Below are 24,117 nucleotides of genomic sequence, written 5' to 3'. Positions count from 1 at the left end.
CATTTGATGTTAATTCTGATATTCATTCATATTCATTCTGGTTGGTTATGCATTGCTGGAGAGCCCTCTTCTAGCTATGTAGAAGGCAATAGTTGGACTAGAGGGATATGGCATGCTACTGCTAATTCTACCAGCTATCATGCTATGCATTCAGACAGCCCAAACTTGGACTGTATCTGTAATACTGTGCTTCACCACAGGATGTCACAATAGGATGTGTAATAAATGAATCATCATTCTTGGCTGTCTAAACATGGAAAACATTGCTTTCCTTATTCACACTGGAACACAAGCTTAAATTACAGCTCTAATTTTGGATATTGCTTCTTGCTGATTATGGAGTGAGCTCTACCCTCCTAACTCAGCCCCAGGTTATTGCTAGAGAATTATCTATGTTTTGGTGCATCATACCAGCAGCTGCATGTCCCCTTTTAGCCCCTCCAGCCCCTGACTGTCATGTGAGGGCACAGGCCTCAGCTGAGACCTTCTGCCTGGTTTGAGGGCCATGGGGGTGCCTGGGAGAATTCATAACGCAGGGAGGAGAGGGGAAGAGAGATGGAGGGGATGAGCCCTCCTTTGGATGAGAGAAGGAAGAATAGGCATGGAGGTCTTCTTATAAGCATAGATATTTGATATGGGGTATTGTGACCACCAGCAGCTGCTGAAGACCCCTGTGTGGGGGGAAAAAATGAAAGGGCTTCATCTACCTGCATGTTTGCTTTCTGTAAATGTTCTCACCCTTAAACTTGCCAAGGGGAGGGGCTGCGGAAATGTTTGTGTGCGTAGCACCTATTTATAGGAAAGGAAAATAGGGAAACTTATAATTTTCCTGGAAACATCATCCTAAGAGCTGTTTCCCCCCGCCCTCAAACCACAACATCTGTCTGCCTCCAGGGTGTGACTCGGTGCCAGGGACACGAGCCCATGGAGCCCGTGCTGGTTCAGGCCCAGGTGCTTTCTGCTAAGACGAGTAAGGGCGCGCTGGCAGTGGCCTGGCCCGCAGCGCAGGCTCCTGGCGGGGATCACGGCCGGGCCCCGGTGTCCCCTGTGCTCCGGGCCGCTCCCTCCAGGCCCGGCCGGGCCCGCGTCATCACCCGGGCAACCGCAGGGCGGGGCGATCCCTGACCCCGCCCCACAAGGGGTGACGTATTCCGCGGGGAGGGGGACCTCGGCGCGCAGAAGTGACGTCAGGATTCACCAGCCGGCCGGGCCGTCCCTAAGCACGCGCAGCTCCCGGGGAACCTTCCAGGCAGAGCGCGCCTTCCTATTGGCCGCTGCGGTGATTGGCATGGCGGGCGCCAACCGGGCTCCGCCGCCGGCTCCCCGGGGCCAATGGGAGGCAGGGGGCGGGCTGCGGCGCCAAGCGTGGCGCTCGGTTGAATGTGCCGAGGAGGCGGGTTTGAGAGGTGCGTGCTGGGCGCGGCGGGGGGGGCACGGGCCCGGCGCTCCGTTTGGACCGTTAGGGCCCAACGGCCGCGAGGGCCCCGCGCGGGGGGAGCGGGTCTCGCCGGGCCGTGAGGCCGCACCTCGTGGCAGAGCCGAAATGGGAGACGGCAACGTGGCTTTTCCTTCTAAAAGGAAACCTTGTAAAACCTTATAAAAAAGAACTGATACGTTCGCTGGTCATTATCTTCGGGGCTGTTGCTGAATAAAAGAGAGCTCAAAGCTCTGGGCCTTCTGCGGTGGTTGGTTTCCCAAGCGGTGCCCGGACCTGAGGTGGGGTCTCCTGCCCGTGCTTGTCCTGCATTTACAGCTAGACCTCACTTCCAACCAGGGTGTCTCATGTCCACCTTCCCCCTTAGGTTTATGTAAAGTGAAAGACAGAATTAGTGAGACATAGTTCTTTAAGCATTTTATTTTATTTTATTTTATTTTATTTTATTTTATTTTATTTTATTTTATTTTATTTTATTTTATTTTATTTTATTTTATTTTTGCAATATGAGAAAGAAAAGCTTGTGGTGTAAACACAACTGACTGTTTATAACTATCGGTTTATTAATAAGGTAGATTTACTTTTTGCCTGTGGGTGTGTACACACCTGTATATTAGAGTTTTGTTAAAGTATTTTGAGCAGAGGTGGATCTGACTAGTGTAATCTGCATTGGCAGTATTAGCAACAGGCCCAGTGGCTAAATGTGCTGCATGGTAACCTACAAGAGGGCAGCATCGCTTATGGTTGTTACTGCGGTGAGGTTAGTGAAGGATTTTCTGTGATGGGATGTAAGAGAGGGAAATTAGCTCGGCCTTGAGTCTTTCATGGGAGAATGGCATTAGCTTGACTATAATGTTTCTAATTGGATAATAGTTCTGTTTTAGAATGGCAAAAATGAATATGAAAAACAGAGAAGGAAGAATGAAGGAAGAAAAAAGAAAAAAGCGAAAGCGACAAGTGGCCAAAGAGGCACAGCAAGAATCTGAAACTGAACAAAAGAAGGAGAAGCAAGATCCAAAGGTAGGTTCTCCTAGTTTTGGCTGTTTAATTCGATAAGATAAATTAAGCTAAGTTCTCAAAGTATGTCTGATTTTGAATGAAGTTGCAGCAGCCAGAGAACGTGCTGTCTGTGTTGAATTCTTGTTGAATGCTTGAGACGGAGGATGGGTGAGAGCATGTGGATGAAAGGGAACCCAAATGGCTTTGAGCAACTGTCATATGGCAGTATAGGCGTAGCTTAAGACTTCATGTGATCCTGAGTGGTTGGAAAAACATGAAAGGTTTTTCCATGAAAAGCCCGTTGGTTTTGGAAAGAATGTCAAGTGGCCAGAAGGTGTCAGCAGTCTCTTTGTAGTATGGAACAGTATGAATTAGTGTTGCTTCATTTTATGGAAATGAAATTAGCAGCATAGAGATGTTGTTTAAGTGGAAACTTTATTTCCTTTCTTTCCATCCCCTGTCCTTCACTTATTTCACTGAAATGTTTCTGCTAGCTTACCAAGGTGCCTTTTTAGGGAGAAAAGAATGACACTTAAGTTTGTTCTGGTAGGAATTCTGCTGTTCTGAGTGGTTAATGTAGAAGGTGGACCGAAGAAGTATGAGGTGGTTTGGTACTGTAGAGAAGTGGAAAAGAAAAATAAACGTATTTTTTTCTTGGAGTGATTCTAGGCACAATCCTGCAAGACACTTTTATGTTTCCTGGCCTAATATAAAGCAGATTTGAATGTTACTTGTTACTTTCATTTATCATGAGATGTAAAACTCAGTGGAGAGCGTATAACAACAACAAAAAAGTATTTCCTATTTTATGATTTGGTATTATTAGGCTCATTTGCAAGAAAATTTTCTGAGAGTTCATTCACATGTGTGTCTCTATTACCTTCAGTGAAGTGTGCTAGAAGAAAAGCTATTGGTAGTAGCTATTCAAAGGTCTACAAATTATGGAAGTTATTGCTGTTTTGAAGTCAACAGAAATGTTCCTAGGTAATGTAAGGGAAGAGTCCATCTGTAGCAGAGCAAAAATGGAACAGCTAGTATTTATAGCTCTATAAGGGGCATGTTTCTCATTCTTTCTTTGTACGGTGGGTATTATAGCTAGGTACACGAATATAATTCTGTTTCAGCAAAACAGTTTTACAAGAAAAACACGTATGAAACTGAAATGGCAAAACTAAAATTTTATTACTGTGTCAATGTGTAGCATTTCATGTAGAAGTGGAAAAACAAACAAGTACATTTCAAATCCCTGGAAAGTAGGGACTCTTTGGACCGCTTGATGTCTTGTGTAAGTGCACAAGAATACAAAAATTAGTTTTTATTGATTTTACATACAGTTAGAGTGGAAGAAAAGGCAAATACTTAATGGAAAGCGGAGTCCTTAACACTATAATGGAACATCAGTAGGCACAACACTCCTTAGAACTGTAGGAGTTGGTGTCGTTTGGTGCCTTAAATATGTGTGTACTGCTGCTTTTGTGGAATACCATATAAGGTCTGTGACAAGCTATTTTTTGGCATCAACTTTATAAACTATGACTGTTGATAGTAGAAAAGTGTAAGTTAATAGAACACATTTTTTTTTCTTTGTTTGAAATGGTTGTTGCGAGTGAAAAATGCTGGGCAGATGTTAATCAATTTTACTCCAGAAATGGTTATTGACTGTTAGTTGTTTTGCCAGTTTGTAATTGTTACTCAGCACATGTACTCCCAGCTTTATGTAAAATACTCAGTTTATTCACAATGGCAGTTATAATTTAAAATGCTTTTGGTCATCAAACCATGTCAGCATGGAAATGAAGCACGGAAAACAACATGAAAGTGCGTTGCATGAAGGTTTGTACAGGAAGATTAGAAGCAGCACTGAGGCTGCTCAGTTAGTTAGAGTAGTTCCAAAGAAGAAATTCGAATCAAAAGATTTGGACAACTGCTGAGAGCGTTTATTTTGGAACCTTATTTTCTTTAAATTTAATTTTTCTTCTGCTACTTTAAACTAAGTTGGAGCTTTGACACATTTTAATATGTATATCTACAGAAATGCCTGAAGCATGCTGTCTGGATCCTCATGAGCCATGATTGCTTTTTAATGCAGTAACTGAATTAAACAAAACTATTTTTTTTGGTCATTCTTGAAGCAAGAATGAATAGGATCCATTTCTCTCTGATGAATCTTGTATGTGATAGAAATAAGCCAAATGATAGCTCTAGAACACTGAACTTCATATATAATACATAGCTTTTGGTTGGAAAGAGGTTTTCTGAGTTCATTAAGTCACTGGTACTTACCTGTGATTTACTCTTTTTTTTTTTTCTATTTTAGTAGAGCCCCTTTAGTCTCTAAAGTGAAAAATGTAAATCTGTAATTGATTTTGTTGTAGAACTGCAGGAGGGTGATGTAAAAGTGTGTTTTAAGTGCCTGGATTTAGTGTTACATTGATTGTTCTTTCATGAAATTTGTTTGAAAAATTCTCAGCAGCCTAAGACTAAAGCATGATTCCTTGGAACAACTTGACCTATCTTGATGTTATATTGATTTTTCATCTGCTCACTTTCTTCTGCTTACATTAAATAGCAATGAGCAATTTAGGTCCAATATAAATGTTTTCATGAATGATCTTAGAACCACACGGCTCTAAGTGGGATTTCTGTAGTGGAGCTGAATGATATTGAACCTTATTGAACCTTGTTCAAAGAACCTTTATTGACAGTTATTCTTAGCATTACTGTTTTATTTAGGTACTTGGCAACAAAGCTGTATATTTTTAACATGTTTTTTAAAAAATTTTTGAATATTCATTTTGCTTTTTATGATTTCTAGTTTGTCAACATTACTCGTATTTTAAACCTTGTTATTCTTGGAGATCATTCTTTGATTTGGCTCACAGTATGGACATAAAGAAGAGAAATGTAAAATGCACAATCTAGACTGGTGGTCCTACACTAGTGGCTTCTTAAAATGAAACCTTTTGAAAAGAATACTGACAGTATTGCTATAGAATAATCTTGAAATAACAGAAGCATTAGAAGTGTTCATTGGCAATTACTCAAGTCTTTGTTTATGGATTTCTTCATCTTTCAAATTTTTAGCTGCTCCAGTGCCACCCAGTTTATAGAAAGAGCAGTACTGACATGTAGAAAATGTAGGTAGGGAACAACAAGTTGTGGTTGCCTTGTTTGTGAGGCTATTTGAAAATAACCTTACTGGTCTTTTAACCCTGTCATTTCAGAATAGACCCTGTTTCTGCAGTAATGTTTTCAGATCTGTGGACTTGCTTCCAAACAGTGAACAACTAGTAAGCATGACACACTCAAAATTCATAACCCCCTACAAAACAGTATTTATTTACTTCCCAATTTAGTCTGACAAACTGCAACCTTAAGTAAAAATGAATAGGATCAATCAATCAAGGAATAGAAATCAATAAACACAAATCTTGCTATGCACAGTTGAAAACACACTGTGTCATCTTAGATAATGGTCATGCGATCAATAGGAGTATTCTTGCAGGCTTCTAGGCAGTATTTTCAGCATTGCAAGTGGTTGAAGGAGGAGGAATCAACATTTTCCTGAGATAAAGGCACAATCAGTGGGAAAGGAATTTAATTTTTGAGATTCCATACAAATAGTACAAACAATGGCAAATAAACAAGTAGTTCATAGTGTTTCTTTAATCAGAGGGCTAGTATGCAGGTGCCCAAACAGTAAGATCTGTTTACTAAATGGAAAATGGCAAAATCAGTAGGGAAAGCATTCTTCTGCTGAGCCTTTTGAGGGTTATTGCAAAGGCCAACGATGACTTATTAAACTAGTACTACAGCAAAGCAAACCACAAAAAACGATCCTTTAAAATCACTGTTTTGATTGTAGTGGTGGAAAACCGCATAAAATTACACTGTTTAAGCTGTGAAGATAAACATTTTAGCACAAGCTTGGTGGAATAGCTAAGAATGTTACCTTGATACTACCCAAAGTGCTGCTTGTAATCAGGTACCTGGGAGAGTAATTTGGAATGAACGCAAACAAGGCACCGCTACAGAACTTATCAAGCCAACACCATAAAGCTGTCATTTGGACACATATTTATTTCTTCGACAGCTCACTAAATCATTATCAAAGTCTGGTGCCAAAAATTAATTGTTTGCAGACAAACTCAATAGTTAAGTCTTTTATTTTTCCATTAATTTATTATTGTCTTATTAATTAATAAGAGGCTTCTCTCATAGCCATTAAAAAGCTTTTTTTCTTTTCCTTTCTTGAAAAAATGTTACTGAGTTACAACTTCGGCTGTATTGTTGCAGGATCTTCTTCTCGTTTCAGGCTGGCAATATATATCTATGTCTTTACCCACATACAAAAACTTTGCAGAAAGTACTTGTATTGCAACTCTGCTATCAGATTTCCCATACTTGTTTATTTCTGCATTACTGTCTTAACCCAATGTTGTGTGCTTTAATGTTATTTGTTTTTATTAATATTTTTCCTTTAAAATTGTGTAGAAAACTAGTCTTATTTGCTGAAGAAAGGAAAATAAATTGCTGTAAAGTTCCCCTTGTTTAGCTTAGGCCTCCTAAGATAAGAATCTGACCTTGTAGTGCATTTTAGCCTTTTTTTTTTTTTTTTTTTTTGTATCTCTAACATGCAAATTGAATTTTGCCTTTCTTATGAAGAGATGACACAATCTTTTCCTCATCCCATTTTTATCTACAGTTGATAACATTTTGTTGAAATAGATACTTCTGGCTAAGTGATCTCTCTTTTGGTGATAGAGGTGGAATGACAGCTGTTTGTGAAAATGGTGAAGGTGAAATGTTGGTGTGGATGTTGCTTGTTTTGGTCAGTTTGCACTGAAGTGCTGAGTCTACTACTTTTTTCCTTGGGTTACCTTTCAAATGAATATTTAGCCTCATTCCATTTGTCTTTTCTTCCACTCACACCAAGAAACTAGTTTGCTGATACCCACTGGCTTCTGATCACCTCTCTACAAGATGGTCTCCTAATAATTAGAAAAAGAAATACAATGATTTGGAATGCATGTTATGAATTGGCCCTTATGACTTAATATGTGGGATTTTTTTTTCCTCCTCTATTAATATCTCAGCAATCTTTTTCAAATTAGGAAGAAGTAAATAAAAATCTTTGAGGGCAGCTGTGTATGGGACCGAAATGTTTCCTGCTAACACATTTTCTCAGAATATTTATAGCATTTTTAAAATTATTTACTAAATTAGCCGTATATTTATTTATTTTTTAGCACTAGTAGGCTTCATTGTGACACCATATAATACTTTCAGATAATACTAGGCCTTTTGTAAACAGAATGTCTAAGAAGGTACAAAATAGTGTCTGAAATACGGATATGCATAGATTAGGCTGAATAATTTCACATTCCTTTGAAAATTATTTTTGTAATGGTAGGAATAAATTTCCCAGGAAAGAGCATTCACAGCTGGGAAAACAGTTGCTACTTTGAAGATGGTTTTCCCAGGCGAAAGGCTCACGTCCCCAACTGTGTTTGGTATAAACAATATATGGCGTATTTCTTACTTTTGTTTAAAGGAATTGTGCGTTCTTCATTACACATTAACCAGCAAAAGTTTCACGCTCATTCTGGGTATTTACCTTAATCTGTATATATTTAAATTGAAATCCTTTTTTTTTTTTTTTTTAATGAATATCACCAGGATGGTAAAATGACAGGGAGTTGGGTGAAGCACAACAGTCCCTTCTGTGCTATAAAGAGAGAAAATTCTTCTTTCTTTTCTTCATACTCAGCATTTCCTCTCAGTTCCCATTCTTTACTTAATGGTGAAAACTTTTCTTGAGTGTTCGGTTCGGTTTCCAATAAAATTCTTGCTTGTATGACTTAGTTTGGTGAAAATGTTTGCAGCTAAAGCTTAATGCAGGATTCCAGCTGGTAGGACTCAAGTTGTTGCTGAAGCGAGGAGTAGAGGCTAGGTCTGCTCGACTGCGTGGCACCCTGCTCCAGTGAATGGAGAAGACTATTATCTTAGTTATGTTTTGGTTTGTTTGCTTTTTGTTTTCATAGTTATGTCAATATCTTTTATTTCACAATAGAGAGTGGCATCATAAATGGAAATTGCTGAAAAAAGCCCTAATTATTTAATATGGAAAATTGGGCATGAAACGTCAAAGTTCAGGGGGAAAAAGTCCCATTGCATGTTCGAATTCTCAAAGCATGTTCCACTTGACAAGAAATCAAGTTGCATACTCCAAAGGTTGTGTGCTACATTCTGATATATGATAAAAAAACAAAGAAATGAGGAGAGAGGATTACTATTGATAGGGTTTGTGACTAGGAGGTGTGAATGTTGCAGCACAGAAGTGCAAGCCTGAAACTTGTGGATTTGTTGCTTCCTCTTTATTGCTGTTGGTACAACTGTGTTAATTATAATTTGGTGGAAAGACTAAAAAGGCATGGTTTTCAATATTTAAAGTATGTTAATTTTGAAAAGCAATAGATTTCCATGTCCCCGGCAAAACACCGTTGATCTTAAAATGATATGGAAGCCTAGCATAAGGACTTCTGTTAAAAGTAAAAACTATAATGCATTGGTGGAATTATGTTTAAAACCAAAAATCATTTTGGAGGAGGAAAGAGAAGGGCTGATGGCTGCTTTTGTAGTGTGTGTAAGAAAGTAAAACTCTCACTTGAATTTTCCTTCTCCAAACAACTTTTTATGTGTAGGTACAACATTGTGAACCCTGTGAAAGATTAGTGTATATTTAACATTTACATTACTGAGTTATGGAGTAGTTAAAATAGTTCTTAGACGTTAGATCAAAGCCAAATGAATTCATAGTTACAAAATGTTTGCCTTTTACATCCAACAAGCAATTAGAATGGAAAGTTAGTGTTAGGCCTCTTAGAAGCTGCCTCAAACAAGGAGCCTATAGGGTATGAGCATGAGGATAGTGATGGGGGAACCTCTTACTTATAGAACCAGGCTCCAACTTTGAATGCATTTACCTGTTTCTAATTGAATTCCATGTGAGTTCTCTAGGACATCAAACGGAAGAGCAGTGTCCAATGTTTTATTAAATTTCTCAGCATTATCTTAATTTGCATCTGTGAATTAGGCTTTTGCAAACAGCAGATACATACAGCGGGGACAGGGCTCTGCTTCTGCAATGTTACAATCTGAAACATGTTCGAGCTGCGTGGAGAATGTACCAAAAAGTTAGATCTGGATCACTTAAAAAGGAGCAGGGGACTATGCAAAAGAGAAAGTCTTAAACATTTGGGCGAAAAATATGTGTTTTTAATAACTGGCATTCTATTCTAAGTCTACATGTTTCTATACCAAATAATAAATAGGAGTTATTCATGTTTGCCTGTGTGTAACTAGGTAATTACAGAATCCATATGCTGAACTGTAATACAAAACTCATGGAAATCAGTCATGGCCTTTTTATAACCTGGAGTAGCTTTGTAGCTTTGTTACACCTTGTTGCCCAGTTGTATTTTCTGGCTACCTTTGAAATAGGTGAGGTTTTCCTGTTTCATTATGAAAGCTCTATCTTTCATGGCTATGCCTATGAATGCACCTCTAGCTGTTTTGGATATAAGCTTGTAGCTCCCTGATTTTCCGAAGGCTTTATTTTAATAAACTTGCTTTGTTTTGTTTTGTTTGTGGTAAAACTATTTAGTGAGTTTCATTGGACACCTTATCTTCTTTACAAAGATTTGTCTAGATTAAGCTTAGTCTGGTATAGACTAGGAGTAGTCCTGATCCTACAGATCTTGTAATAAAATCTTCTGGCCAAGAGCCAGAAGGTCTCTGGCACTGAGAGTCAAGAAGAACAGAAATCTAGCAGGGAACAAGGTGAGTTTTCCATGGATCCTTGTGCAACCCTCATGGGCAGAACATAAATTTAGATTCTGTGTTACTTTAGCTGCTCCTCAGCCAGCAAGCTTGTGCTTTTGATCACGTATCAGCTTAAACAGTGTCATCACCAGTCGCCTTTACATTAGAATAAGAAAATAGAACATCATGTTTTTCACTGTTCTAAGAGTATGATCTGTTTACAGTCAAATGCCCATGCTAAAACCATAATTAAGAAGTAATCCTTATGACATTATGTATTTGAAAGCTAGAAAAATTTATAAACTCAGTTCCCATAGGCATCATTATTCACTATCTCTGCCTTGCTACTCAATCAACAGACGAGTGTTTGAAACATTGTAAGTAGCATTTGAGTGAACATTTTCCTTTGTTTCTTTCTCAAATTGTTGTGTGCACTTCACTTGCAACTAAGCACTGGAGCACAAGAGTTATAAGCTTTCTATAGACAGGTAAAGGCTATTTCCTTCTTGTAATTGTGAATGGAGGGAGAAAGCGAAGAAGAAAATCTGATTTGACATTATATTAGTGGCTCTATTGGGAGAACACCCAGGAAAGGTTTTTGCCGCTGAGGCAGAAAACAAATTTATCTCCACCACTATTAGGCAATTCTACCATTGAGCTCTTTCTGTCAGAATAGCCTTAGCTCCAATCTCAAGGATAATTTAACAGTACTCCAGTAATGCTCCTGTTTCTCTAGTATGTCTTTTTTTTCCCCACCAGTTTTTCTGAAGTCTTTCCAGAAAGCATATTCTGTGCCATTTAAAAAGGTTTTAAATGTTCATTGTCAGTAATTATATACTTCTATAGATACATTTTTTTTTGATAATAAATAATTCAGTAGCTTTCTAAATTTAAAACTTAGGAAAACTACTGTATATACCTGTAGAGGGCTGAACAACTTGAGAAAAAACAGTGTGGAAACTAGGATATGGTTTTATCACTGAAGTTGACTTTCCTGACACCCTTCAGTGGCTGTTCTAACCAGGTACATCGAACAGTGAGACTCAGACCATGATCTTTAAAGCTGCTCTAGTGGAATTCACTGGATGTGCATAAAGTAACTGAAGTGTTAGTAGAGACTGGGTAGAAAGTAATGGGCTGATTCTGCTCTATCTTGGGTCCTGAGAAGGCATTGCTTTTCTGTTGTCATCTTGGGTGGCTGGGTCAGGATGGGGCTGTTTATTCTTAGCTTCTGGCTGTGTCATACTGCCATATGATGGAATGGAAGTCTAAAAGGAAGCCAAAAGCCAAAGGCTAAAAGTTTAGTGAACTGTATGTCAATGTGGAATAAATAGTTTGGACAATACGACTGAAGAAAGGACATCTAAATTATAAATATGAATGGAGAATGTTCATTTTTTTGAAACTGTTGTGTTTGGCCTCAGAATATAATATGGGGCATTTATGGTAGTTTATCTCCCTGACAACAGACCTAAGAGTGACCTAAGGTAATCTGTATATATGTCTTTAAAATAACACCTTCACAGCATCTGTTGTTGCAGATTAAGCATAAAAAAGATAAAGCACAATCCCAAGATGGAAATCATTTATTGGTGACTTTTATTAAATAGAACGATGAAATAATTATTTCTTGAAGTAAACAGTGTTTGAACAAGGAGTGGCTATGTCTGACTGTGTAGTGGTGAGCTGCTGTGGATGTAAGTAGGAATGTGAGGTTGAACTTCTACTGCAAAAATATATTCACACCAGTAAATTTAGCCCTATGTGTTGCTATGACAGAAATCCTAAATACGTGTCTGATGACCTGAATGGGTCAGGTAAGACTTTTGGAGTTCATAGGAAAGATAGTTCTTTGTCTCATTTTCTTTCTGTGAGAAATCACCGGGATTTACCCCTGATTAAGACTTCAGGCTACTTTGAAATATCTAAAGCATCAAACGAGGAAACTGTCCCCAGTTACAGGATAAATATTGCTGTAAACTTTAAACCGCTGTCCTCAAACACTTGCTCTCTCCAAATTAAAATCAAATACTTGTCTTTAGTGTTTTCCTTCAAAGTCAAACCAACTCAATTCTGTCACCTTTGCAAATAACTATCAGAATTCAAACCTGCCTTCTTCATATGCTGATTTATTTTTATACTTATGTAGAAATAAGTTCAAGTGGAGTTAAATCATAATCAGGGTCGAACAGGGTTTTTTTCTTAGTGTAAGCCACTTTGTAGCACATTTCTCATGTTACAATCCTAACCATTCAAAATTTTCCAGACAACTTTTTCTCTTTTGCAATCTCAATGTGCAGAGCTGATAAACTATAGCAAAATCCCCGCATGGAAAGCAATTTGTTATCCTCTAACATAATTTGATGGCCAGAAAAAAGATTAGAGCCCGCATTACACAGCCAGTGAATTTTGGCTAAGTGGTAGATACTGAACCTGAAACTTTAAAAGTATTTTCTTCTTAAAAAAGAAAAAAAAAACATACATTTTTAAGCTTGCCTATTTGCAATTTTAGTAGAATGGATTTTATATGCCAGATAAGCTGTTTCCAGTTAATAAAATATATGTCAGATTACACAAGAGGAATTTAAGATGAGCCTGATTTTTTTTTCACTTGGTAAAAACAAATCAAAGGAAAATGTTTTAAGAATTCTAACTATATTTATTTTGTAGTTTGTGTCCACTTTTGGAATTGATGGATTAACTATTCTGAGTGTTAGTCTTCCAAATTCTGTGTGGAACAGCAGCGAGGGGATGAATTTTCTTGCACGTTGCCTAGAATCTGGAATCTTCTGGCTCATTGATTCACATTTCCTCTCACATTCACTCACATTATGTGATGCTTTTCATAAATTAATCAAACTGCATCTTCAGACACAGTAATTCTGCTTTTTCCTGCGTGTGCATGTGCTGTCCTTGCACAGCTGGTATTTGGCATAACTCCTAAAACTGTTAACAGGGTGCAAAAATTTAGCAGCTCTAACGTGCTTATATGGTCTCAGACAACTGTGTTTTTCTCACAGCTTTCTACACCACTGAGGGAGGACAGTTGCTCTCAGTCACATCAGATTCAGCCTACTGCTAGTTCAGGCTATTTGGGTTTATTTCTGCTCTTGACATTTGGTAATACTTCGTGCATTTGAGGCATATTTTTGCTTTAAGGTGTTATTTTCAAAAGCAATTAAATGTTTCAGAGTTTTTTTTTTTTTTTTACTAGACTTCTATTGTCTGTAGATTTGACAGAGATTATTAGAGCAAAGACTATAAGCATCTGTCATAAGCAGATTTTACATTTTGTGTTTGTTATCAGTCCAGCATTTTAGAAAAGGGTACAGAATCAAATCTTTATAGTAAACAATTTCTGAGTCACTTGAGAGAAGTGCTAAGTGAAGAAATTTTGTCAAAATTCTTACTCTGGTTTTCCATTTCCTCTGCACACCCCAGAAAGGTTTTTTTTACTGTCAACCACACTTTTTAATTTTGTAGAAAACTGCATAAGAAAGGGGTTTTTGTACATGGGCGAGACTTGGCAGCAACTTACTTTAAACTTATGGCCTGGAGAAAGCAAATTGATTAGCATTTATGAAATATATATATAACATATAATACATATATAAATATAGAAGCCATATGGCATTTTTGTAAATATTACTTTTTACATAGTTGCCATTAAAAAAAAATCAGGGGATAAATGTGCTCTTTCTTCACCAGGAGAGGACTTTTTATTTATGTAAAGCAAGTAGCATGTTTAAATTTAATGATTTGAGGTACAGTTCATAAGCCTGTACTTAGATATAAAACCAAAATATTAGCAGTAGGAAACTCATAAAATAGCTCATATTTGTAATTTTGTTTTAAATATGTAATAGGTCGTTTCAAGTTGGGCAGTTAAATAATGCTTTATTTATATTATAATAATCTGATCTTTCCTAGATTTCACTATGATATCAGGGCATTACTGAATATGGTAATGCAGAAAAACACCACGTATTCTACGCGTGAGCAGATATTTCCTATTAATATCTGGTTATTATGTTCAGTTTCTGGACATAGGCACTTTCTTGGATCAAAAATTATATTCTTATATTTGAAGCAGGTGGGAAGAGTTTATTCCTACGAAAACAAAGTGGGCAACAACTAAAATTGGGAAATGGTATTCCTGTGACCCCCCAAATCAATTACTTTATTCATGGCAAGTGTCAATATTGCACAGGCAAATAAATACATTTGCATTCTCAGAAGATGTCTTATTTCATGAGACTGCATCACTGAAAGAATTGCCCTTTCCTTCAGTCTGTGTTGGCTGAAATACCAGTATTTCAAGGTGAAATTAATGTACACTGGCAGTTGATAAGATGTGAATAGTTGTGGTTAATTCCAAACATGAGAATAAGGAGATTAAAAAAAAAAAAAAGGCTACATGTATTATAGCAGAACAGTTCTTTATCAACATGTCCTACACAGTGAAGGTAAGCCCTATGTCTCCGTGTTTTACAGGAATGTGACTAAGTTATTTTTTTTCTTAGATGATTACTTAATGGTCACTTGCAAATAATCAGCACTTGCAGCAAACTCCACTCTGTGCTTCTTGTTTCTGGCAGTTTTGGGAACATCTAGATATTCATTCAAATCAACCCATTTTCTTGTGGCCTTTCTGTTTGGTGGTCAGTTCTCTTGTGGCTAAAGCTTAGTGTTTCATGAGAAACTCAGAAGCTTAGTGTTTCATGAGAGATATGAGTGAAATCACTCTTTTCTCTATTGCAGAGCAATTTCAGTAATTCTTTTAAGTGTCTAAGATTTAAAAATCTTTAAACATTCTTTCATGTACTAATTAAGCCATATAGGACATTTGAAAATAGGACAAAACATCTATTGTGCAGAGATCTGGTGATTAACGAATGAGCACAGAGGTGAAATTAGTTTGTGCATTTCAGAGATACCCTAAGGGACACTTTAGTTGTCTTACATGCCGATCTCTGTTTCTATCCAGTATCCAATGAACAAGTTCAGCAGTTACGTGTGTGATTTAAAAACCTATTATTTTCTAGTAGAAATTGGAACTATTATTCTCAAATATGTGGTGCTCCAAACTTCTTGGTATAACTTGTCTTTCAAAATGAACAAAGCGATGAGCAGGCATCTAAAATCTTGCAAGTCCAGTGGTTTGGGGACGTGGCATGAACAGTGCGGAACTCTAATAACTAATCGCATTCCCCTTTACAGAAGTTCAGTTATTCCCCCAAGTGACACTTTGGACACTTTCAAAAACAGTTCTTACCATGTCTTATGCAGGAAATGATTTCATTTAAAGCCACAATATTTTGTTCTGACAATACATGCTAAATGTAAAGATACCTCATGCACTTTCATTTCAGTATGGAGAGTAATGTGAATGTTCATGTATGCGCGCTTGCATGTTTACCAAAGAGCCTGATTATGCCTGTTCTGGGAAAGATTGTCTTGAGCAGTCCTTAAGAAAACAAAAAGAAGTATCAGATACTGCTTCTGTTCTCTGAGAGGAGCAGTAGAGTTACACATGATGATTTCAGTTTTGATCAAATGCTCATGTACTACTAGATTACATTTATGAGGAGAAAGCTCACCATCATTCTGTATTATATTAAGATTTTAAAAAAAGTTAATTCTGGAAGACATGCGAGAATAGAATTTACTGTATAGTTCTAGGAAAAGTCATTAACTAAACATATTTGGATGAAAAAATCAATGTTTTCTGCCTTTCCACATCAATACCTTATAATGATTTTTTCCACTATTATGGCAGCTTCATTATTTATGTGGAAGTACCTTATATGCCAGCAAAGTATCATCTTGATAATCTAGTTATACTACAGGTCTTTCTAACCTGATGAAATTTTTCGCTATATTATCATTCATACATGTATAACACAAAATAAAGCTCCATCAGTGCTCAGCTTTTAATAATCTTGTTCATAATTAAATACAAATATGACTAAAACGTATTCTTCTACATTAAAGTCTTGTCATAAAAACATTTGGAATATAAACCTTCGGTATCAGGAGGGCAATATAATATAATACACACAAACACACATTTTTCTGTTAGTAGCAAGCGTTTTGTTCATTATTTGCACGGTTTCAGTCATACTTTTTATACAACCAGTACCAAGTCAGACTTCTGATTGCTCGTTACTGTCAGGAATGACAGACGTTAAGGCAGCCTGACAAAAGCGATGTAACGTTGACATTTTAGTTTTCTGTTCAATATACAGTCGCAGTTTGTCTCGGAAGGTTTCACCTAGAAAACTGTAAATTAAGGGGTTCAAACAGCTATTAGAAAAAGCTGCTAGGTTCACAATATGTCCTGTTAAAGGATAATCATGCCTGAAAGATGGGCTGCTGGAAGAGACAGGCTCATTTTTCTTTTGAAGAAGTTGAACACTAATGAAGACGTTTTCAGGTAACCAACAGATAAAGAAAACCAAGACGACAACAAAAATCATTCGAAGCGCCTTTTGGCGCCGCAGCCGGAGACTCCTGTGCTTGTGGGCTTTTACGAGAACGCGCACAATTAGCGAGTAACAAAGACCGATGATCACAAAGGGAATGATAAACCCCAAGGTTATTTCTAGCCACTGGATTTCTTTTACATCTGCAAAACAAAAATAGACCTCTCCGGTGTGTTGCAGATGCACGGCTGTAAATGGAACTAGCGCTGCAGAAATAGACGCCATCCATATGAGACCGCAGCTTAATCTAGCGTGCTGCATAGTGCGAAATATGTTGGACCTCATTACTTTTGCCAGAGCTAGGTATCTGTCAAAACTCATCCAAGTCAGAAAGAAAATGCTGCTGTACATGTTGATCTGAAGAAACAAAGACATGAAGGTACAAATAATCGTGATATCGTAATACTTCTCATCAAGATTAAAAACCTCAATGAGGGAGTCGGCAACTAAAATGAGATCAGCTACTGCAAGATTTATGAAGTAAAGGTCTGGAATGGTCATTTTTTCACGAAAGCTTATGTTTACAACCAGGATCAGAATGTTTCCTACGAAACCGATAGGAAAAAGAAATATTGTATAAAGGCATGATAGGAAGAGTCCGATAACATATTGTTGGTGTTCTGATTTATCAGCCAATCTAGAAGATATACTTTCATTACACAAATATGATCCGTTTAGGTTAAAAGTTGTGCTGTTACATATAATAGGTGATATGGAGGCTGAGTAAGTTTCCATGGTTCAAATATCTGCAGAAAAGATATCAGTACTCACACTTGGTTAGGGATGCCAAAAATTTAAATTTTTGATGTTTCCAAAGTAGTTCGTAGTAATCATTTTGAATGGCTGAAACAGTGCAAGAAGCAAATTTCTTAATTATTTTTTTTTATAGAACAGTATATACATTGCAAATGAGAGTACTTTAAGTTCCTGTATGCCTTAAGATCACGTAGAAATCTTTTTACCATAATGATACTTGGATTTCTATAATAAAAACTTTTTATCAGTCAGCATCAATAGTGTTTCTTCTTGCAGGTGGGAAGATAGTAGAATTTTAGCTCCATTTGTTTTCTTTTATTATGAATGATCATCCTTGGACCTGCAATTTGCAAATGGAAATCCATTAATCTAATACCCCAGCATTGCCATGTACCGTATGCTTTCCCTAACTTAACATACGCAGCTGAGGTGTAGAAAACAGCATGTTTGAATGCACACACACGCAAAGAAGGGTTCAGTTAAAAATAGATTTGTTCAAATTTTGCATACCCTTAGTAACAGGAAACATTATAGAAAATCAGAAGATTTTCTGCTTACTGCTTCTGAAGCAAACTTTATAGGTATGTATTTTTATTTTATCATTAGCAAGTAACCTTATTAAGTAGCAGAGTCAATGGCTGACAAGACAACACAGAGGAAAAGCAATTGATTCCATCCGTTTGCAGAGCAGAGGAAAAGGGAAATGTTTAGAAATGAAAGTAATACATGCAGTGTGTTTATTAACGCAATATTATTATAGTTAGTTTTCTTGTATTTATGATTAACTATACTGCATTGAGTTCCAGAAAGGAATGAAAAACATTTTTTTCTATTTATTTATTCATAAGTGTTTCCTATTTGTGTTTTTTAAAGTGTAAAATGATACAGACTTGAAGTATTACCAGAAGTTTATTTAAAAAGAAAACATGCCTCAAGCAAATGGAATTGCAAAAAAAGTGATAACCTAAAGCATTTTATGCTAAAGTTGTTTTTTAACTATTTTGAGTCATTACCTTACTACCTAAATTTTCATTTTAATTATACTAAAAACATATATAAATATTAAACTGTTTATTAGTAAAAGACATGCTCATTTCCACATTTTAATGTTTCTAAGTGTTGTTGACAAGAGTCAGGGAGAGGCAAAAGAGCAGACCACCAATGAAATACGAGTGTTAGAGTATTTTTATTCAGCAATATAGCTCTAAGGTTTTTAAAAAATGTTTTCAGGTTTTCAGCAGTATTTAGCTGATACTTAACTAAAACAGTATCTGCGAAGTTTCAGAGCTTTTGCTTCTTAGCAAAATAGGCTTCAGTATATTAGACTTGTTTACTGCATTATACGGCATTTCATAATGTAAATGTTTATACACATGAACATCCCTATGAAATTACACTTATTTGAGGAAGGCTTGGTGTTTGTTTCAAGCAGCTGTTAAGGTCAGACATGAACCTTTTATGTCTTTTATATAACATCCTTTTATTTCTGACTGAGGCAGTAAACTGCTTTAAATGCAATAAGGGATAAGTTAATAGTCTTACAAATTGATTTTTAAAAGATAGGTCTATAGTCACATTTCAATTATGTATAAAAGTCCACCAAAAGCCAAGCAATAGCAAATATTACAGGTAACTATGTACTGTGAAATACTTCATTTTACCTTAATGCCATTTCTGCAGAGCTGATTTTCTTCCAGATGCCAGAAAGCTGGTTCTTGTTCAGAGAACGCTTAAATGGATGCATCGACTTCAGCTGTAGTGTCAGTAAAAACTTGTATTTAGGTGTGCAAAGCTGCAATGAAAGCCACCTGTTGACAATTCAGTAGTAAAAATTCAAATAAAAGCTGATGCTGTTTTAAAATACCTTGAGTGAATGACAGTTTACAAGAGCAAAATGAAGATCTTGCTGCATGTCCTTGGCAATAAAACAAGCTTTATAGATTCCCAGGGTCCTTCTAATTTGTGTTCGGCTGAAGTGGTGCTGGAGAGCCTTCTAAGGCTAGAATTAACCCTGTTTCTGCTGGTTTCTTTATTTTATTGCAGCTTCTATCTTGTATTTTCAATTCTGTTCTTCTCAACTTTCATTTTATTCCCCTTTTTTGCCTTTAGCATTTTTTTCCATTAGATAGCCCATTTGAACATACGACTCTGCTGATCAATAATTAAGAGATTTATTTACAACTAAGCATATTGTACGTACACATAAAACAGCAGTTATGGTTATGTATGTAATTCTTTTCAGACTCCTAACAGTCTAAAGAAATATTAGAAATATTAGATTGATAGAAACACAGGAGATGACAAATATCATATACTAAGCTGATAGTATGGATTTCAGTTTTCCTACCTTCAAGTTGCTCCAATTTTCCTGCCTGTATTTAATTTTTCAGGAATACATCCTCATCTTGACCCGTCTTAGAATTGTTCAGTTCACAACCACATGTGTCAATAAGTTGATTTTGCAGAGGATGTGGAGCCTCAGTCTTGCATGCAAACACCAGTGCTGCAGGTGGAGTTTTGCCTTTCATCTCAGGGGGGTGGGGGAAAAATAGTTGACATATTCCGAAACACCACCTGCTGGTGGCTGGAATTCTTCAAATCCAAATGGAAATAAAAGTCTAAGTAAAAATTAGTGTATTAAATCTTTATTTGTCTCATAAAAGAGCAGTATTTTATATGCGTAAATGAACTTTTATGATTACATTGATTTTTGTAATGCAACGTGCTATTAATGGCTATGTTAGACTGCATTGCAATATGCTGCTGCTACTGAAAGAGGATGAGGCAGATCTCAGCATTTAGGATTTCAAGAAATCAATGTTACAGCTTCACAAGTGCGATATAAGCAATTAACATGGCATTTAATGTATGCATTAAAATATTTGGCTACTGTAATATACATTAAGTTACAAAAGATCTCTAGAAAAATGAAGCAAAAATTCTCACACAAGGGATTTTAGGAAAATTAAGCACTTTGCCTTTTAGTACTCTGATACAAAAATATTATTTTGTTGTAATGTGCTATTCATGGGAGCACATGATTTTTGTAGGGTTATTATGAAAAAAATAAGGTCTCCTTATTTATCTCTTATTTATCTTATGTATCTCTTCATAAATATGTTCTGGGGTAAATTATTACTCAAGAGAAAGTTTGTGCAAATCGGTAAGGACAAAGATTTACTGAATAGAAGATGCCCCCTGTTAGAGGAATAGCATTCTGGAGTGGGTTTCATTTCTAAACGGGATTACGAGGACAGTATCTATAGTGTTTGGCTTTAAGGAGTACACAAATTTGATTGATTCATAGAAGTGGAGGAATTGTGATATTAGAAAACCTTGTGATATCAGCTTTACATGTCTGTTTTGTTGCCGTCCTAAGAACGGGATTATAAAGGGACTTGATTGTGGTTTGTTGATCATGTGGTTTTGCTCTTCTTAATTCTGACCTTCAGAGTTTTCAGAATGGCCAGAAGGATTTTTACTTTCCTTGATGTCTGATGTTAGCTCTGGGTGTTAGCTGTTTGCAATTATGGAGGCCTGTGTTAGATAATCAGCTGCTCTCTCTGCCCTTGTTTTTTCCAGCTGTGAACATCAGTTGATTAACTATGAAAATGTGTAATTTTGTTATGGGTGCTAATTTTCTTGCTTTACTTCATGACATGCAATATGTCACTTTGCTCTACCCCGAGAATGGCTGGGAGGTTTCCTTTTGGAGGAGCACAAAGTAGCTCTTTTCATGCTAGTAGAACTATGAAGCCTCAGTGGCCAGGCTTAGTAGTATTATATTGTAATTCGTGGGTTCTGTAGTTCACTGAAAAATGATGAGATGATCATGTGAATTCTGAGTCTTGTTTTCCAAAAAAAACATGACATCTTCCGCCATGAATATAAACTCTTGTTTATCCAGGCAAATTATTGTTACCGATTTAGTCACTTTAGTCTTGCTTTAGTCACACTTTTCTGCCCTTCCATGTTGAAAAGGGATATAAAATGCCTAAAATCAATTTTAGCAGCTGTCGAACATTGCATCCTTTCTTTTTCCCTTCCAATTTGTCTTATTCCACTGGATTAAAAAAAAAAAACCCAAACATCCATTATTAATTAGTAGTAGTCTACTTCTTATTATGATATGTATAGTGTTTAAAAATTATGCACAAATGTTTCTTGAAATCAATAATCACTTGTGATATACGTAATTGTACTTGGATGCCTAAAGTGGAATATAATAGAAGGTTTTCTACATAATTTAGCAAAGTTAAACACGTGGGCTTATTAGGTTGCAAAAAGTGGGTGACATGAATATAGCAGAGAACAGAGTAAGTTCCAGTGCCAGTCTTACCCCTTGAACCACCATAATATGGAAGTTTTTCCAGCAGGACAAGTCCTGCAGGATTAAAACCTGCTAAATTGACTCCAAAGTGTTGAAGAGCATTGGAAGCATCATGAAGCTGTTGAGCCATGGAGAAATTAGATCAGGGCCAGGCTGTATAAAAATTGAAGAAATCCAAGGTACTGCATCAGAGTGGAAGGAAGTACAAAACTGTGTTCGAATGCTTTACAGTGTCTTATAACCATACGCAGAAAAGATTTTTATCAGTATCTCTACTGAATTTATGTTCAGAGGAAATACAGATGCTGTTGTCATGTTTGTGTACTTTTTTGGTTTTTTTTTTTAATATATTGATCTCTTATCCTCCAGATTCTTTCTCATCTTTCTCCAAGTATGGATGCTTATTCTGAACTCTTTCAGCCACTTAATAACACTCTTCCTGGACCCACTCCCCTGTTTTACATCACCCTTATACTTTATCCTGGTAAGTCTCAGTAACCTGCCCTTACTTGCAAAACTGTTTTGTTTAAATGGGAACAAAAACTTGTGTATTCACAAGTACTTCACTCTTCATCTAAATATATTTTAAAAGAATCCAGAAAGCAGCAATCCTTTTTCATCATCGTAGCTGGGTCCAACTGGCTTGACCAGCCATATCCTGGCTTTGGTGGCCATTTCATTCACCTCTTAGGGTACACAGGTAAAAGCCTCAGTGTTGTTACTAATTGATCCCAGTTGACCATATAAGAATCAGAGAGTCAAGGAAGCAAAACACCTTATTTCACTGTGGTCAGTGCATCAATTTGTGGTGGAACGTATAGGATGTAAACATTATATGCTGAGGACTTATTTTAGCCATATTGCTTGAGCTTTTGCCCTACACTAAAACTTCTGCCTCAAAAACAAATTAACTAAGGTTGCAAGCCGTTTAGGCTTTATGGTCTGTCTGAAAGTGGAATGCTACTGAGGCTAGGTTTAATGCTACAAAACGGAGAGTGGCAGCTCAAGTTACAATCCAAGTGTGTAAATCCAATCTCTTTTTAGCTCAGAATGTGTTTTGCAATAGGATCAGATCAAATTTGAGCCAATGGGTTCAGTAAAGAGGAGTCTTTGGTTTCTAAATGTACTTTTACAAAACATATCATCAACTCAGAAATTCAGGCTTAAACATCAGGAGCCTGTCCATCCCTTGTATTTTTCTGAACAGAGTTTTTTGGGTTTTTGTTTTGTTTTTTTCCAAAGCAAGCAGAAGTCTTAGACAAATATGAATATTACCAGCATAGAAATAAACATCCCTCTTTGAGTTTTCCGTTATATTCCGTTAGTTCATTTTGACACCATGCCTATAAAAATATATGCTCTATTTCATCTGGAACATGCTGTTCAAAAACTAGGTAAAGCTGGGAAGAAATAGTGTTTAAAAAGTTATTGCTGTTTACACACAAAAAAAACTATAAGCAGGAAAATTTCATTTTGTTCCTAGGGAATGCACTCCAAGATACTAATCACTTAAAAATGAATACATTTAATTTTGGTCGTAGTTTTTCTGTTCTTCTCCTTCAAATTTGACTATTTAGGATGTCTTTTGGGGCAACTTCTATTCCTTTCCTGTTGCCTATGGGGATATCTGCCCTCATATTCCAATTGGAACAATGTACTACTTCTCAGGGTCTATGTGTTCATTGTCCTAAATCTTCATGGAATCTTAGAGTAAGTTTATTAAGAATTGTTTAACAAAACAGTCCTGTAATGCTATAGGACATATAAAAGTGAAAAAAAATTCAACCTCTTCTCCTGTTTATTTTCTCCTGTTTAGTCCAGACAGTTTTCTTTCTGTCTATAGAAATTTCTTTGTGATCATATAACCAGCCACCAAAAAATACTCTGTTTTTCCCATGATAGTATTCCTGGTCAGGAAAGAGAGCATGTTCTTATATATTTCATTCATATATATTTCATGGATGACAGCCAAGTGCTATACCCATGGATACTCACAGACTTGTACATAATCTTCCCCTTCCCAAATCTTGGCTCTGGCAGTAGGTCCTCTCAGCTTTTATTTCTGTGAGACAGCGGGGTATGAGTTTGGCTTAGCCGTATTGATGCGGAGCATCCCTCAGTGCGCTCCACCCCAGTGCGCTTCCAGCTTCACTGCCGGTGCAGGATTGTGCTTTGCTCCCCACCACATCACTTTCCACAGCCCACCCAAGGTTACCCAACTAGCTCAATGTATTTCTGGAGTAGGTTTTTCTTTTGGGTACCTTTAAGAGTAACTCAGCTTAAGGTGA

General features: G+C 36.8%; 2 protein-coding genes across 4 annotated transcripts in view; one reads left to right on the top strand and one right to left on the bottom strand.

Moving 5' to 3' along the window:
- The first annotated feature begins 1,245 nt into the window (after positions 1 to 1,245).
- CHLSN (cholesin) overlaps positions 1,246 to 24,117 on the top strand; it is a 110,983-nt gene continuing 88,111 nt past the window's right edge. Inside the window, exons 1-2 of one of the 3 annotated variants that reach the window (XM_088529455.1) lie at positions 1,246 to 1,406; positions 2,320 to 2,468. In XM_088529455.1, the coding sequence (XP_088385581.1) occupies positions 1,381 to 1,406; positions 2,320 to 2,468 (175 nt within the window). In that variant the 5' untranslated portion in view covers positions 1,246 to 1,380. Of the gene's footprint in view, positions 1,407 to 2,308; positions 2,469 to 24,117 lie in introns of all 3 variants that reach the window. The other 2 variants (XM_088529454.1, XM_088529456.1) reach the window with 2 other exon arrangements.
- GPER1 (G protein-coupled estrogen receptor 1) lies at positions 16,174 to 20,052 on the bottom strand. The gene is made up of 3 exons (XM_010217201.2): positions 19,847 to 20,052; positions 19,161 to 19,307; positions 16,174 to 17,839 (listed from the first exon to the last, which is right to left on the bottom strand). The coding sequence occupies exon 3, from the start codon at positions 17,476 to 17,478 to the stop codon at positions 16,405 to 16,407; it is 1,074 nt and encodes a 357-aa protein (XP_010215503.1). The 5' UTR covers positions 17,479 to 17,839; positions 19,161 to 19,307; positions 19,847 to 20,052; the 3' UTR covers positions 16,174 to 16,404.

Source organism: Tinamus guttatus, unplaced genomic scaffold (assembly GCF_059628265.1).
Source record: "Tinamus guttatus ecotype Peru unplaced genomic scaffold, ASM5962826v1 Tinamus_guttatus_pri_ptg000330l, whole genome shotgun sequence".
Classification (NCBI taxonomy): Eukaryota; Metazoa; Chordata; class Aves; order Tinamiformes; family Tinamidae; genus Tinamus; species Tinamus guttatus.
This window is presented reverse-complemented; position numbering and strand designations above follow the sequence as displayed.

Excerpts from the sequence above, each read along its gene's own strand:
- GPER1 (XM_010217201.2), bottom strand. The coding sequence starts at position 17,478 with ATGGAAACTTACTCAGCCTCCATATCACCTATTATATGTAACAGCACA.